The 14,772-nt window shown below is 35.5% G+C and overlaps 1 protein-coding gene across 2 annotated transcripts in view; it reads right to left on the reverse strand.

Moving 5' to 3' along the window:
• LOC113108551 (T-box transcription factor TBX15-like) overlaps positions 1 to 12,216 on the reverse strand; it is a 20,358-nt gene extending 8,142 nt beyond the window's left edge. Inside the window, exons 1-4 of one of the 2 annotated variants that reach the window (XM_026271747.1) lie at positions 11,711 to 12,216; positions 7,491 to 7,698; positions 4,706 to 4,807; positions 1,902 to 2,073 (exon numbers count right to left, since the gene is read on the reverse strand). In XM_026271747.1, coding sequence (XP_026127532.1) covers positions 1,902 to 2,073; positions 4,706 to 4,807; positions 7,491 to 7,698; positions 11,711 to 11,912 — 684 coding nt within the window. In that variant the 5' untranslated portion in view covers positions 11,913 to 12,216. Of the gene's footprint in view, positions 1 to 1,901; positions 2,074 to 4,705; positions 4,808 to 7,490; positions 7,699 to 10,747; positions 11,041 to 11,710 lie in introns of those variants that run through there. The other variant, XM_026271748.1, reaches the window with a different exon arrangement.
• Between the last annotated feature and the right edge of the window lie 2,556 nt (positions 12,217 to 14,772).

The raw sequence follows: 14,772 nt of genomic DNA on the forward strand, positions 1-14,772 counted from the left end.
TTAAAACTTTTCCATGCAATAAACAATAAAGTTAGAATGTATTTGATTAGGTTTGTTATACAGATGTAAAAATATTTAGTCAGAATTAAACATTATTCATGTTGCGTTAACTATTTTTAACCAGTTTACTTTTTTGTTGTTGAATATATACTATTAAATGTGAAGGAAGCTATGGGGACGGCATTCTTGCACACACAAAAAGTTTTCTCAAATCAGGATTTTTAACTCATACACTGTGACACTCAACAACCACATATTTAAAGCTAGCATTACATTATTTATAACTTAATAGGGCAACCAACACAACACCACCAATACTAATAACAGTTTAATCATGGAATTAATATTTAGTGAGAATTATTCATGCTTCATTTACATTTATTCATGTAAATTTCCATTTTACATTTTAAAACTGATTACATTCAATTAAATGAAGAATTACATTAGCTTAGAAACCCCAAGAAAAAAAACTACACTGCAAAACAATCACTTATCTCCACATCTATCGTATGTTAACAGAAGGATTGAGTTTGAATAATATCTGTCAACTGGGTTTTGTAAGGTCTATATCAATACATGCATACTATCAATTATAATATATCAACTATATATCAACTTATTAATTTTATTTTTACATTTAAACACTGGTTTTTCATAAAGAACGAACAGTCAAGCTCAAAACATGAGAAAACATTGAAAGAAAACATGAGGGCTAAGCCTTTAAAACCATACTGAGCAAATTAAGCACATTTTTCTTGTGGGTCTCATTATTCTGGACAGAGCGGGATGTATCACCCCATTTCTCACTGTCACTGAACAATACATAACCATGACAACCTAACAAAGTGTGCTGGGGATGAGAGTGTCTTCTGACGGTCTGGTAATAAAATCATCCCTGTGCACTCACTCCTGTAGTACAATGCCTCAGACCAGAGCCAGGCACATGAAAGTCGCACTCCAGCAGTGACACAAAAGCCAAAGTTTCGAAGAACATACTTGAAAACAATTCATATATGTCGGAGGGGGGAAATGCATGTATTTCCAAACAATAACATGTGCATACATTCCATATGTATTCAGCTGTATTCAGCACAGACGCATTGGGAATATCAGTCAAGAACAATAAAATCAATCTTTTTCCAGTTTTGCCAGTTCTTCAGAGAATACACTGAATAATGATTTTCTTGCTTGAGAGAATATACAGATGTCTTTTGGGGAGATGGGGGGTTGTAATCAACTAGTGTTTTATGAATACAGTGATGTGGATAAGCAGGTCTATGCAACATCTCCTCACTCAAACGCATACATTTAATAAGCAAATATAGCAAAAAAAAAATTTTTTTGTAGTACAATGTGTTGGTGGCTTTTACTTTATATTAGGAATCAAAAATATAATCTGAGGTTGTATGATTTTAAAGTATCTTGTACTCATCAAAACCTTTTTTTTTTTTTACTTTTATTAAACAAATGTGAAATATTGTTACAGTTTAAAATAATATATCTGAAAATGTAATTTATTCCTTTGATTGCAAAGCAAATCAAAATTTTCAGCAGTCATTATTCCAGTCTTCAGTGTCACATTATATTTCAGAAATCATTCTAATATGCTGATTTGGTGCTCAAGAAACATTTCTTATTATCAGTGTTGAAAACCATGACACATATTTTTCTCGATTGTCTGATGCATAGAAAGATCAAAAGAACAACATTTATTTGAAATATAAATCCTAATAAATGTATTTATAGGCACATTTCATCAGTTTAATGTGTAACATATGAAGCGGTGAATAAAGTATTCAATTCTTTAAAAAATAATTAAATAAAATTGAGCTTTTGAACGCTAGGGTATGTATATACAATGACATCATCATTACGTTAACTGTAATTAAGTGTGCACTCACATGGCCTTGATCATCCAGCTCATTATTGGTGAGTTTGAGTTTGTCAAAGCTGATCACTTGTCTCATCCAGGTGTCTCCTGAAGCCAGTGAATCCGGGTGGATGTAGGCCCTGGGCGGCACTGGCGAATCCGCATTTCCTGCCACCATCCACTTAGAGCTGTGATACACATACCTGCAAAAATGAGCATATAATTGCCATGATGCTCTGTTCTGGTGGCCTATGAGTCAATGTTGTTAACAATATCAAAAATGACTCATGCACTCATACAATCCAACTTCTGATTGTTCAAAACACTTCTAACAGACCATGCAAATTCAAGATAAACTAAATATCCTATTGAACTTTATTTTTCAGACTATTGTAAAATACTAACCCATGCTAAAAGGTAAAGTATGTTTACATGAACATAATTAATGGAAAGCATTGAAAAGGTTCTGATACATGTGGGCACTGCTAAAGAGCTGTTTGCAGGGCATTTCCAGCTGGATGCCTTTAGTTCTGGCCATGCGCACAGTTGAAAGTGCTTAACTGCGACGCCTCTGCCAAAGTCATCATCCAGCTCTCAAACATGAACTAAATTCTCATTTGGCCCCTTTTGTTATTGCTTGGCAGCATTAAACATCCTCTGTGTCTGTCTTTTTCTCTCCCAGAGCACCCCACTACGGCGCACATGAATGTGCATGCCATGCATTTGTGTTCATGCACTTTCATCTGTTGATCTAAAGTTAAATAGATAAAGGCCATTTTCATCCATACAAAATGTGTGCTTTAACAAAACACTCACACGTTGTTCGTCCTATGCACACATGCGCATATAGTGCCAGGCATTTTTGTAATTTCCTGTTTGGAGTCCTGTTTAGGGTTATGCTCTATGTAGCAGGGAAAGTGTTAAAGAAAAGGGAAACCTAAGACCAAAAGGACTGGAAATTTGATTAGCCCTCTTTCATCTTTCATAAATCTGCCATCTGGCACTAGCACAATCAATAAAGATCCAACTTTATGTGACACCTTTTTTGGACAGATGGTGGAGCGGCTGCCCATTAGAGTCCAGCAATATTTAGCACATGAGGTACACTGTATGCAAAAGCATTTACATACATTTAGATGAAGAAAAAAAAGAGCATCAATGAGGTTATTATAATTGTAAGAACCCTTAAGACTAATGCAGAAACAAAAGAGGAAGATTTTTTTTCTGCACAGTTCAGAAATGCTTGTGCGCTTTCTTATGCACATGACACAGCAGCAAATAGACCAAGTTATATATTGGGTTACTTTACTGACAGAGTAAGTGATACTCTGAAGTGTGGATCAGAGCATGTGCACTGCGTTTACATCAAGTTGAGTTAGCACCATGTGCGTTTATTGTTTGGAAAAAAAGACGGAAGAGGAAAAAGACGGGCATGCCTGAAGTTGACAGCTGGACAAAGAAAAAAAATAAGAGACAAACAGGGCAACACCTAGATGGAGAAAAGTAAAAGGAGGAAAAGCAGCTAGCGCACACAGGATATTTGTGAATGCATTAGCTAGAGAGCGCCTGCAAGAGAAATCTGAAAATCTGAGCCGCTCTGTATTTTCCTACTTCTTCTCTCAGATATAGGCCTTACCAAATAGCCACATTAAAGAGCAAAGTAATTCAAGTAACACGTAAAGAAAGATTTAACAAGTCTAGTATAAACTCTATGTCCCTTGAAAAGGGCAGTGCGCCTAAGTAAAGTGAGTAAATTCCAATAAAGGCTGCGTTTCCAGACCCGAGCCCTCGAGACACATGAGGCATTCCAGTGACAGCTCTTTGCTCCGTTTGCAAAGCCTTGTGGTAAATTCCCCAGCCAGGAAGAAAATCCTATTTAATTTTACAAGATCTTTTGGCTTCTAAAATCCTCCATGATATTTGGGGGCTCTAAATGGTTGTCTTCAAGGCCAATCCTCGAATGGCTGTGGTTTTATTTTCAGTAAATGCATACATTAATCTAAATATAATTGAACAGGAGGATTATTGCGCTGTCCACTTAAGGGTCACAGTGTAATTAATACAGTAACATCCACAATGTTTCTTGTGTTTATTTCAAAAAACAAAATAAGGAAACTATGAGAACATTTTGGGGTTGCTGCGTAAACTGTAGCATACTTTTAAAGTTTTGAAAAACAGAAACACATTTTATTTAAATGTGTTTCACTGATGTATGACTAATGAAAAATATATCCTCCGTTTGCTTCTAATCCCCTGAAACAGAGTACAGATTTCAGCCGTTTCCAGTTCTGTTCTCAGACATCAGCGTGTGGGACTAAAGCATAAACACAACTCAAATAGTTTCACTGAATACAAACAAAAATCAGATGCGTTTCTGGATTTATGGTGATCGTAGGAAGAAACAAGTTGAGCTAAACAATACTATGTTGGTCATTAGGTCTTTATTAATTACTATTAAATAAAAATCTACTTAATTTGGGAAGACTTAACAAGTTTGTAACAAGGCACATGTAATTATGGATAGGACAAGTGCACTACTGCAATCCGTACACGCAGGCTTTAGCTGCATTCAAATAAAGCTTGTCTGTAAGCATGTGTGATGGAAAGTTGTCATGGTGAGAGCAAAATCACAGGGACACACTACACCACCTTCAATGCTGATACGGCAACTCTGTCAGGGTTGCCGTCAGTGTTGCTTATTCATGTAAATCTCCCACCCTATTTCAAGGGGGATCAGCTTACCAGTTTATAGACAAATTTCCAGTTCATTTAGTTATTTTCTGCCTTTCTCACTGCATGCTAACCGCGCTACATACTCTCTGAAGCAGTGCTTACCTGTATCTCTTGTTGTCCACAGGTACAATGTCCATGGCGATGTAATACTGCTGATGTGGATCCAGTCCCACGATTTTAACTCTCATAGCAGGGAACATTCTCCTGCAACAGAACAGATTGTAATTGCATGTTTAACTAACAAGTCTAACAATGGAATTGACAAATATCGAAAGATGATCTAAAAATGCTAAAAAAGATAATAATAATAATAATAATAATAATACACAAAATGTAAACAAGCCAATTAATTTAATTATTTAAATAAGAATAGTGTGTTACAGGGATGTCTGTAATATTAAATAAATACAACAACACCAAAACAAGCATACAAAATAAATAAATTAATTATTTTCATCTATTGAAAGTGTTAATATTGTCTTGTTGGCCATTAGAAAATAGTGGCAGGATATTTTGATCAATTAAAAATAAAATAAAAAGATACAAAAAGATATGAAAGCTAGAAAAGCAGAGTAACCTAATCAAAGAGCTAAAATAAAAATATCTATAAAATAGTTCAAACAAACTAAAACTGAACTAAAGGGTCATATTTAAAAACGTGACTCATGCCTAACCAGACATTTTTGGCTAATTCTTAATTTTACACTTCAAAAGCAACTTCTTTGTCTTTTCATTTAAACGTCATAAATCTCTTTGTTCATAATGAGAGGAAAGTGTCTGGTCTCTCACCGCACCCCCTACACCTCTAAATTTATAGGGTTATTATTAGCAGGGGCCTAAAATACACGCGGCTATTCATCCAGTCTCGCCTTAAAATCAGAGTAATTATTTCAGGACCTATTTTTTTTAACAAAACATACAAATGAGGAGCCTATAGTATAAAATTGTTAAATAGTTTGGACACGAGTTACTTTGTTTGATGAATAGTTCTGGAGAAAACAAAACTGTTTATTGTTCCAACGAAAAATTGCTACATTGGGGATTTATTGCAGCAGCGCATAGAATCAGAAGAAAGAGTCTATTGATGATGAAAACATCATGTCGTGTAGGCCCAAGCAATAGCTAGGCTATTTATTGAGTGAGAAATTTTAATAGTTTCAACAAACCTTTCTAATGCTAACTGTATAATTCAAAAGTTACATTTTTTAAGAAATAAAAATGGTTTCTTGTTGCTTTTTATTTTTGTGTTTATTCTAGCTATTCGTTACTGTTCTTTTTCCTAAAACATTGGAAACGCTTTATTCTCCGTAATCTGAGGGGTAAATAACAAGGTGTGTCTATTTTTTCTTTCTAAGGTGACTTACCTAAGCCACAACATGGACTTCTAGCTATTAATAAACTCTACTGTTACAGCCATCCAGTGCAATCTGGGAGTATTATTAAGTAGAAGTTCACCCTGTGTTTTAAGACAAGGAATTACACCAATAAATGGAGACATGTTTTCATGTTGGTTTGATCATAAAGTGTAAAAACGGCACGGAAATACCTGGCAATCCCGCCGAGAAAAAAAGGGGCGAAAGGTCTTACTGTGAACTGTTTAGGTTAAGTTATATGCTCGGTTTGGGCTGTAATTGACGCCCAAAAGAGCAAGAAAACGAAAAGCATATTTCAAATGTATTAATTAGAAACAGTTGTTGTTGTCCTGTTATAAGGCTAAGTAGCAAAGTAGCCCTACCGTATTTCGCCATGTTGTGGTTTGTGATTAGGTACTTCTGCCCCCATGTGTAACACATTAGCGCCCACAAAACAGAGTTTTCATGTTTTCAGTCCCCGTGCGCAGCCACATCCCTTTGCCAAACAATCGCCTGCCCTGAGATCATTTGCGCGTGTCAAAAAGAAAAAAGAGAGTAGCCTGTGCTACGTTATGCGTCCGAGATGATAAAAAGGATGAACAAAAGATTTAAATAAATCAAATAACTAGTATTGAAATGTATTATTTGTTTAATCTTTAATGGTTTAATACATTTTCGAAAAAGCAACTGAATAATACGTAGGCTACTAAAAATACTTTCCTTGCACCTTTATTTGAGTGAAAATAAAATGTCTGTTCATATTTAAACAAACCAAAAGAGTCTTCAAATATGTTTTTAAGGTTAAAATTTGTAAATAGGCTATAGTTCATTTTGTGTCATGAATAGCCTTTCATAATCAAACTTATAAAAAGTAAATAAAAAGATACGTGGTTTACAATAATAATAATAATAATAATAATAATACACTTAATTACCTTGACCCAAAGGTTCGTTTCACAGTTTAATCTGACTGATAACAAACAAAAAATGCCTTCAAGCATGTTGTTTATGCCACACTCATTTAAATCTAAATAGCCTATTCGTCACATTTTTGTTTTATTATTAATTTATTATTATTATTATTATTATTATTATTATTATTAAAATAGATGTTAATAAAATATTATCCAAAATACTTTTACTTTAATACTTTTTTAATAGCTACAAAATTCCATTGTCAATAATTCCAGCCGATTAATTAGACATTTATTGTATTTCAAACCATAAATTCAGAATCCAACAACATGTTCGTCACGTAGAAGGTGCATCCAAAGTAGTTCCGTTCATATTATTCAATATTTTTTATAATAGTCGGACAAAAAAGAGAGCGCCATAGTGATCCAGCATTGTTTATCATATCTTCAAGAGCTTTGGTTCCACGTTCCACAAGATCATGTTTGTTTAAATTTGGTTAAACATAGCTAAGACCTAGGCTATACCAGAAAATATTTTGAAATATGCTGCCACTGTCTGATCCACTATGTTGAACTTCTCCTCTATACATTAGATTTTTTTACATTTCATAAAAGGTTTACCTTCCTGCCTTTGTGATGATCATTTCTGTGCCGATGTCGTGGAAGCGTTTCCACAGGTCAGCGCACTGCAGCTCCACCTGGATCTCCTCCATGGAGGCTGAGGGCGAGGGGTCGCAGGCGGTGGGGGTCAGGTCCGCCGGGGAACCGAACGAGCACGATGTCCTCTCCGCCAGACCCTCGCCGTCGGAGCCCGGGCTGGCCTCTGAATCTAAAACGAATAAGTAAAATCATTATTAACGCCGGCAGCACGAAGGAGGCCTCGGGAGGCCTGTTGACGATATTGAGCGGTAGAACCAGATCACCTGCAGCCGTAAAGAATAACGACTTGGATTCGCTCAGACTATCATGGATTGCAGCCTTTCAATGTTAAATGAAAAAATTCAGCAAAATAAATAAAGCGGAAAATCTGATTCACCTTGGCTCTAGAATATTTCTTAGTGTTTTCTGAAAATACATGGCGTGTGATGATTTTGGACACGGGTTTAAAGACTAATGAAATTATCCCCAACTGACTATAAATCGGCTGAAAAGTAGCCTAATCACCAAAAATAAAATTCACAGAACGAATAGAAGATAGTTGGTTATAAATTATATTTATAGCCTAAACGAATTTGTCAATAAAAAAGTTATTTCAAAGCTGTTTTTGATCTTTATGACCTCATTCTTGATTGATTTCATGTTGGGGAAACATAGCTGACAATCATGCAGAAAAAAACAACCCTTTAAAACTAACTAATTTTTGTGTAACGTTTTAAAACAAAATTATCATTAGAACTACCACATCAAACTCATTTGATTTACCATGTTAAGGCATTTTAATATCCTAATAAGATTAAATACACAAGGAGAGATACGCTTTGTGAGGCCTTAGGCTAAATTAATTACACTGAAAACTCACAAGAAGTCGATGTACTGTGGTTAAATTATCTACAGATTTTATTATTCAGGTGTCTACAAAACTTACAAAGGTTATTGAAATGAGCCGGATTGTTTTGGCGGTGTAGACCTATGTCATGCAAATGATAAGCAGCAGAGACTGGCCAGCAGCCCTGGCCAAACCACCAGCACCCCGCGCACAGAACCCTCTGAGGCCCTAGAGCCCGAGACAGACTTTTCATCAACCTTATGAGAGATTCAATCAGCGTAATTACAGTAATGAAGCCCATCGTCTCTTTCACACGATCTCTCAGGCATGTCCTCAACTCCATCCAAACCCGTCTATGTGCTGTCGTTTCTGACCTGCTGTCACTGAGCCATTCCACAAGTCTATACCCTCTGCCAGAGTTACTACATAACACAACAGACTGCAGACTGCCAGCGTCGGCTGAACACGTCAAACTATAACGGATCGTTTCACAATAAGAGAGTGACAAATATAAAAACTTCACCTTTAACAAGGACAATGCTGACTAATCAGCCAACTATCCTGCAGTTCATTTAGGTTACTTCGAACAAACGTGTTCTGTAATTTATGACTGCACAGTGAATGCGTAAAAATGGAGTCTGTGTCATTCTAATGTCTCGGAGTTCACACAATACAAAGCATTATGTGTAGGTTATTATATCCTAATAATAGCAGATTCACTTCATCTGCCCGTTGATACTGCAGCACACTACTTTCACATCAGCAAATTCATTTCTCCGTATAGAGCTTGAATTAGTTGTGTATGACCTAATTTTTTCTTGGGACAGAGGCGAACTAAGCATGAAATTGCAGCGTAACCCAATCCACCAGGAACAGAACCACCTGTTTCCGCTGGACTTCCTTCAGTCTCATGTAAGAGGGAGGTAATAAAAATAAAGATTAAGACTCCTTTTAAATGTACACATCTGTCGTCTTTCATTTTGACTCCGGCTCTCTGGGAATTATGCAAGCGAGGGGTAAAAATATGATGGTTTAAATGACACCGAAGGAATGCCATATACAAAACGCTTACTTAACATGAGGGCAGACTTTAGGAGTAGGCCTTTTCACTAAATATTTATTGAACAATTTGAAGGCGTCATTAAGTATGTACAGATACAGAACTCAAATCATAGTTTTACAGATTTAGTTTCATTAAACATCATTGACCAGACTCTTACTATTAATATTTGGTTTGTATCACACATAAAACCATGTCTACGCTTTATCTAAAGTATGATTCAAGTAAACAGCGCATTACTGAATTTGATTATTTATTGCAAAACGCCTTACGAAAAGCACAATAAGCAAAGCTAAACTCATATGACATTGAACTGTCAGTGACGTGCTGAATAATACCTAGGCTAGCTAGGTCTATATAAAATATGATGCAAAAATGTATTATATTATATGGATATTACTTCTAATTTATAAAGTTTTACGATTTACAATAAAAATATAAAAGCCTGTTGTTGATTTGCGCCTTACCTGCTTCGCTAAAACGCCTACGTCTATGAGACCTTGAAATGCATTTAATAATAAAATAGGCTAAATAAAATAAAGTTTATAGGCTAGTTAAATATTTTTCTCTGTAATTGAATCAAGATGGGATCTACGTAGAACTCTAGATCCTGTTGTTCAAAGTTGTAGAAATGTTTCCATTTGTGTTCACCCAAAAGGAAGCAGAAAACTGACTCAAATCCAGAATCGAGTCATCCTTGTCTGAATATATCAGCCTCTGAGAGATGAGAAGTCTATCTGTGGGCATGCGCTTGGGACAAGATAACAAGATTAAATTAAATTATTTAGGATTAATTTAAATTATTGCGCCGCTTAATTAAATGACACAATCCAGTGTTATCTTTTTTGGGGGTCGTGTAGCAAAAAATATGTTCTGGAATCTGTTTGGCCATGAGAACATGAACATTGCGCAGTTAAATTAAATGCTTTGTTAAATAATTCATATATTTTATTTAAAATGCATAGATGACCTGGACTTACCATCCAGTCTGTATAGGCTAAGTGTCATTATATTACAGAATAGTTACCTAAAGGAAGGCTTATTATAGACCTACTTGGGATTTCCGTTTAATTGCAACAGTGGTTTACAGTTCGACGTGAAAAAAATGACGTTTCATTATTTCTGCTGTTATTGTTGGTTTAGTACGAATACAGTCTGTTATCTGTGCACATGGAGGCCTGCTGTGACCTGTTGGCCCAAAAAGAGGAATCTCAAAGAAATCAAATCAAATATTGTTTATTATTTAAAAGTAACGTACTAAAAGCTGTCTGTCAGTTTTCCTTTTTAAAAATATTAAATTATAATTTTTGTTATAAGCATAGGCCTACTCACCTGTCGCAATTGTCGTCCTCGTCTGAAAAATGTTGCTCCTCGGTTTCAGAATTGCCGAACTAACTTCGGTCTATCTGTGCTCACTATTATTTTTTTAAATGAGGCGAATGGTCAATCCAGCGTCAATAGAGGGCTATATCAGAATATGTACAGAATGATCAGTCAGCAGCCTGTTGTGTGGGACTTAATGGTCTGCCTAATGGCAAATGCTTCTGAAGCGAGACTAATGAAGTGATGACTAACGTTGCAACAGTTGAACTACAGCGATGAAACCAAGAAACACACACACACACACATGTGCGCGAGCGCCTGCAAGCGTGAACTCACAAGAGCGCTTATCTTTTTAGGCGATCTGGAGACGGGCATAACAGGCACAAACTGACACCTACATGGAATAATTTAAAAACTGGTCGTTCATATGTCCAAATAATTTGTATAAAGGCATATTCTTCTTTTGCCCTAATAATACACAAGAGCAAGATTTGACCGTATGGATTAGGCTACCCTAAATTTAACCCACCACTACATTTGTATTAATTAACTTGCTTCTAGTCGGAATTAAAACACCGTTCCTTTTCTTAATGAATAAATCACGAGTTGAAGATGTTCTATTGTAGAAGGGAATTTTGTACTTTAAAATGAAAGCTGTGGTTTTCCAACACTAGCCCATTTGTCTGTCATGAATTATTGTAGCCTACTTGAAGACTTTCTTTTGGATTTCTTTTAAAAAAACATGACATTAAATTTACATTTCACCAAAATAACATCATAGCTTTAACTAGTTTGTGCAAAGTAATTTAACAATAAAAATATAATTTATAATATTGCTTTAGTGAATTAAAGTGACATTTGGGCTCACTGCATAGGCCTATAGCTGTGTTAAACTGTAATCTGCAAATGCGGTCAAATGTTATATGGGATGTTAACATGGCAGTTCAGTTTGCCATGTAACCACGCACTAACCCGGGTCGATGTCCAGACAATTAGCAGGATCCTCGCCGTCTCCCAATTGTCCGTTGCTCGCGAGGTTCTCCATAGACAGCTCCAGTTCCTTTTCTTCCCAGCCCCGGAGCTTCCGCTTCTTGTTTGTCCCGATCAGGGCTTCAACCGAAAAGGCGTGCGCTCGTGAACTCAGAGCAGCAGCGGATCGTCTCCTGTCACTCATCTCTCCCACTGCAAATCCAACGGAGAAGAAATAGAAACTCCGTCCAGGCGGCAGGCGCAGGAATGCCGCTCACGCAAAATGTTTATAACGGGTGGATTTAGGTCTCCGGTGACGACGGTAATCCAAACCCAAGTCTAATTTATGCCCTTTAAAGGCTTAAAAATAAAAGAACCCATTCCCAATGAAGAGACTTTGGCTCAATACCTTGTCCGAGAAGATAGTTTGTTAATATATCTCGATGTTTTGAGTCTCCGTCCAACTTCTCCACGTCTCTTTTTCTGTCGTCGAGTCCTCTCTGATTGATATTCACTTCTGGAAAACTTTTTTCGAAGCGTTAGGGGCAACCCTCTCAGTGTTTGTCAAGTCCAGCACGACCAATGGGAAGCGCAGGAAGGGAAAGAGCCAAAATATGTCGTCCAATGGAAGAAGAGGGAAATCACAAGCATGGTGGAGAAACTAAGCTGGAATTTGGAGATGGCCATCTTACAGTGAATTAACCTCGTTTGATTTAACAAGCAGATAAAGTTGCTATCTGTTCGGAAAACATTTGGTTATGTTCCTTTGGCGAAAAAATCTATCCGCTGTTAGTTCGTATCATTAGCTACGCGCTAAATATTTTTAAACAATATTTTACTTACAATATTACGTTTTTGTCATACGTCCCGGTGGGTCATTTGAAAATTAAGCAACCTATTTGACCTTTAAAAGTGCTGCTTAACAATATGCACGCGTAAAATTTCTATTTTCCTTTTTTTCCGTAAATGACATGTCTGGTTAAACTTGACTGCATTTTCCGTTTTAACTAAAGCCTATTTGGTTAATATCAAACTTGATAAATACCACAAGAAAGCTACACCTTCTGTTCTAAGACTTTATAGGTGCTTTTCATATAGCTTTCCCTTAAAGATTTATTGTATACTTCAAAAAACTGAATCCAACCGTTTTTATGAATACAGATTGCCTTTGCATAATAAAATATCATCACATTGTGTCGCCTTTATGATAAGCAACGAGACTACTTTGTTAAAAACAAATGTTACATTTCACTGTAATCAAAGTAAGTGAATGCATGTGTAGGCTTTCTATGAAATCTGCAGAGGAATACTGTTGTAATTAAGCTTCATATAAAAGTGTCAAGAGCATATTAACACGAGTTCTGTTGCCTCCCGGAATCTGTTGTTGGTTCAAATTAGAATAAAATTGGAAAACTGAAGTTTTATCTTCGCAGTGTAGACTGATAACTTAAAGCAATAGGATAAATGGCACGTTAAAATGAGAATCTTTATAAAAAATAAATAGGGTATTAAATCATACTAATTGTTTCAAGCTTTTTAATCAAGATTATTACCAAACAATTAACAGCATATTACTTTAGCCTAATGATATTAAATATTAGGCTACTAAAACGTAAGTGCTCAGACAATGACTATGCTAAATTGATTAATATTAAGCTTATTTATAATGTTTTGCTTATTGTGTGAAAAAAAAAACAACGAACAATAATTAAAGTTTAATTAACGGTAAATAGCTAAATAATAAAAATAATGAAATAAACTCTAAAGCCGATTTAATAAAAGCACATTCAGCATTAAAAACAAGTTAATAGCCTAACTATTTAATATAACGTAAATAAATATTTACAAATAAAATGTCAAATTAAGACACGTAAAACTACTAGTACAGATAAATTATAGAGCAATTTAGAAGAAATGTGCTATAACCTACATGTTCTGCAAAGAAACTTACAAAAAGGCTTTCGATGTCTAGGCTTTGATTCCTTACGAGTGGCTGATGTTGCCTAATAAAATGCAGAAATTCTATCCATCTATTAAAGTATAAACCCTGTTTGAGGCTTTTTTCTGTAAGTGATTTAGATATTTATCTTTTATTACTTTAATTATTTTAATTACACTTTATTATTTGATATAATTAATTTATTTTATCAAATAGGCGACGGCGTTGAAGCGTGGGCTACTGACATATAATTTACTAGCTAATTATCTGATTTACTCTGCAAATTATTTAATTTAACCCGTTTTTATTTGTGAAATCCTAATTTCACTTCGAAACGGTAAATCCTTTTTAATTTAGTTTTCAATGATAGCAATTATATTTCCTTGGAGAGTGATTTTAATCGGCAGACTAAGCTGGTGAATAGTTCTTACCGTGCGTTCTTCTGAAAACGGATTATTTTCCTTTTCCATCATTTATTTAGAATATTGTATTGTCTACTGATTTATTAGGCTATTGAAGATGCTATTAATTAACTGAAATAAAGTGTGGATAAAATAGTTTGGCTACACGCAGTCCTGTTTTGAATGCCTGACCAACAATAAATAGGCTAAATAAATAAACAAGCATTGTTTTAAGGCTAATTATAAAAGGACCGTCAAAAAGATCGTCTATTCTTGGAAAGTCATATTATACGGACTCTCTTTTAATTCTCGCTGAATTAACGTTTCCCAAACACACGGGATCCTTTTCTCAAGGAAATGTTAATTAAGTCGGTTTGACAGCAGTTCCATTTCTTCGTCGCTGAATGTAATATATTTTGATGATTATTAACGCATAATTAGAGAAAAAAGGCTGACCCCTGCCCTAAAAAAACAGCTCAAGGGCTCACAACATTCACATCACATGAACCATTACCCAACTAACTCAACACACACTTGACCGCGCATCGCTTGTTATCACGAGCGCTGCATTCGATTAGCACACTGACCATAGATTGTTATGATAAAACACCTACTAAATGTCGGACACGGTTTGTTATTATTTTGCTCATTATATTTCTCCTGTAATCTAATATCGCCAAGCATGCTTGCACTTTTGCTATTATTTCTATTTTGCAGCACATATG

The sequence above is a fragment of the Carassius auratus genome, chromosome 9 (genome assembly GCF_003368295.1).
Source record: "Carassius auratus strain Wakin chromosome 9, ASM336829v1, whole genome shotgun sequence".
In the NCBI taxonomy this organism is placed as follows: Eukaryota; Metazoa; Chordata; class Actinopteri; order Cypriniformes; family Cyprinidae; genus Carassius; species Carassius auratus.